This window comes from Neophocaena asiaeorientalis, unplaced genomic scaffold (genome assembly GCF_003031525.2).
Source record: "Neophocaena asiaeorientalis asiaeorientalis breed wild unplaced genomic scaffold, Neophocaena_asiaeorientalis_V1.1 scaffold1184, whole genome shotgun sequence".
NCBI classification, from domain to species: domain Eukaryota; kingdom Metazoa; phylum Chordata; class Mammalia; order Artiodactyla; family Phocoenidae; genus Neophocaena; species Neophocaena asiaeorientalis.
This window is the reverse complement of record NW_020173448.1, coordinates 16150-18614: the sequence shown is the minus strand read 5'-3', so window position 1 is coordinate 18614 and position 2465 is coordinate 16150. Positions and strand designations below refer to the sequence as shown.

General features: G+C 46.3%; 1 protein-coding gene across 1 annotated transcript; it reads left to right on the top strand.

Annotated features, from left to right (window-relative positions):
* Positions 1-157: 157 nt before the first annotated feature.
* On the top strand, positions 158-1395 carry LOC112401211 (spindlin-3). The gene is made up of 2 exons (XM_024747305.1): positions 158-261; positions 617-1395. The coding sequence occupies exon 2, from the start codon at positions 619-621 to the stop codon at positions 1393-1395; it is 777 nt and encodes a 258-aa protein (XP_024603073.1). The 5' UTR covers positions 158-261; positions 617-618.
* Positions 1396-2465: the final 1070 nt, after the last annotated feature.

Below are 2465 nucleotides of genomic sequence, written 5' to 3'. Positions count from 1 at the left end.
TTACGGAAAAGAGGGAGGAGACTGCGGCGACTGCAGCGGCTAGTGGGAACCTGATGTGGCAGAGGGGCCGCTGCTGCCAACAGGGAGCGGAGGGCCCGCGAGCCGAGTGCTGGAGACACTGCCGCCATCCTGTTTGCCTGTGCAGCAGCCCACTTGACACGCTCCTCTCCTAAGGATCCTCCCTCTCAGCTCTTGCAAGCACCTGGCTCGTCGTCTGCTGGTCCTCCTTTGACACAGGCTCACCGCGGAGGCAGCAGCGAGGTGCCCGATTTGGGCACGCGAGGCCCGCTATCCCCGGCCTGGGGGAATCTGTGTCCCCTGGCCTGGACAGTGTTGGACGCAGGGCGGGAGGAATAGGGGGGTGCCCCCTATTTCTTTGACTGTAACCGCAACTCCTTCACGCTACCGTAGCCTGAACTAGCTGGGGAGGAAGGTTACTGCAGGCACGCAGCCAGAATGCCTTGATTTCCAGCCTTTCCGCATAGATTTCGGGAAAAACTTAGGCGTGGGTGCACAGAATGCACTAATTAGGAGAAAAAGTTCATCGTGTCATGCATTGAATTTATTTTTTCTTGATTTCCTTTCTTGGTCCTCCTTGCTACTGTGTTCCGCGCAGGCATGAAGACCCCGCTTGGAAAAGCAGCTGCAGGGCAGCGGTCCAGGACAGGCGCAGGACATGCCAGTGTGTCTGTGACCGTGATGAAGAGAAAGGCTGCACACAAGAAGCATAGGAGCAGACCCACCTCCCAGCATCGGAGGAACATCGTAGGCTGCAGAATTCGGCACGGATGGAAAGATGGAGATGAACCTCTAACACAGTGGAAGGGAACCGTTCTGGATCAGGTACCTGTAAATCCCTCTCTGTATCTTATCAAATATGATGAATTTGACTGTGTTTATGGATTGGAACTTCACAGAGATGAAAGAGTGTCATCACTTGAAATCCTTCCTAATAGAGTTGCATCATCTAGAATCAGTGATACACACTTGATAGAAATTATGATTGGCAAAGCAGTGGAACATATTTTTGAGACAGAGGAAGGTTCCAAAAATGAATGGAGGGGGATGGTCTTAGCTCAGGCACCTGTCATGAACACATGGTTTTACATTACCTATGAGAAAGATCCTGTATTATATATGTACCAGCTCTTAGATGATTATAAAGATGGTGACCTACACATCCTTCCAGATTCCAATGATTCTCCTCTCGCAGAGAGGGAGCCAGGAGAAGTCATAGACAGCCTAGTAGGCAAACAGGTGGAATATGCCAAGGAGGATGGCTCCAAGAGAACTGGCATGGTCATTCATCAGGTGGAAGCAAAACCCTCTGTGTACTTCATCAAATTTGATGATGATTTCCATATCTATGTCTATGATTTGGTAAAAACATCTTAGAGGTCATTTTGAAATTTGCCAAATATGTGAGACTGTTTGTAAAATCTGAACACACAAGAAGTCTGGATTGCTTTACAGTTTGTAAGAACCATATTCTCCCCCTTTTTCACACTTTTGCCTGGCAAAAAACTGGAACTTCCACCCTCTCAGACATTTTTTGAAGAAACCTTTTGCCTTTATCTCCAACCGTTTTACCGGTTCCTCCCCACAGAAGAATGATTGACTTAGCTAATTAGTGAGAGGGGTAAAGTCTGACATCCATTGGCCCATATTTTTATCTTGGGTGGTGTTAATAGGCTAAAGGTAGCTGAACACCTCTTGCCTCATTCTTTTGGGCATTTGGACAATCTGCACTCACTGAAGTGTGAAGCTTCCTGAGATATGCAATGTGGCTGGCTGGATAAATTTCTTTGCAATTCAACCCTCCCCTTAGGGCTGGCTGGGTTAGTGTCTTTGCAATTCAACCCCTCCCCTTCAAAAGTCTAATATGGGGAGGAATGGGAAGCTTATTTTGGTCTTCTGTCTAAGTTACATTTTAAATTCTAACTATACTGAAAGTAAGGCTAATATTTTGTTCCATTTCTGATTCTTGCACCTATTACTAAACTTGGTTTGGAAACCAAGAGGGTAATTATTTTGCACTTTAGTACATAAGCATAGGCTGAGAAACCTTACAAAATTGTTAAGAGGGCAAGCATTTGGGAACCAAACCGCAAGTGGAGAAATCACGGTTGGTCATTAATGGCATTAGGATTTCTGTTGTCTACAATAGCTCTGGTTGGTACCTGCAGACAAGGAGTGGGTTTTTACAGACAAAGCCTGTGCAGGCAGACTTTAGCACAATTGGGCTTTGCCAGCCCAATAGAGCATTAGGCCGGGCTGTAGCTCTAGTCCTCAGTCACAGGATAAAGGCCAGGTTTGGCAAGGGTTGGCAGATCTGTCTAGGACCTCAATATAAAGGAGCAAAAATCTGGAATCAGGCTGAGATACAGATTTCTTTCCTATACCAAGAGGGATGCTTTGAAAAATTTTAAATTAGGTTTTCATTTGATTCTTAGAAGACTTCTGAG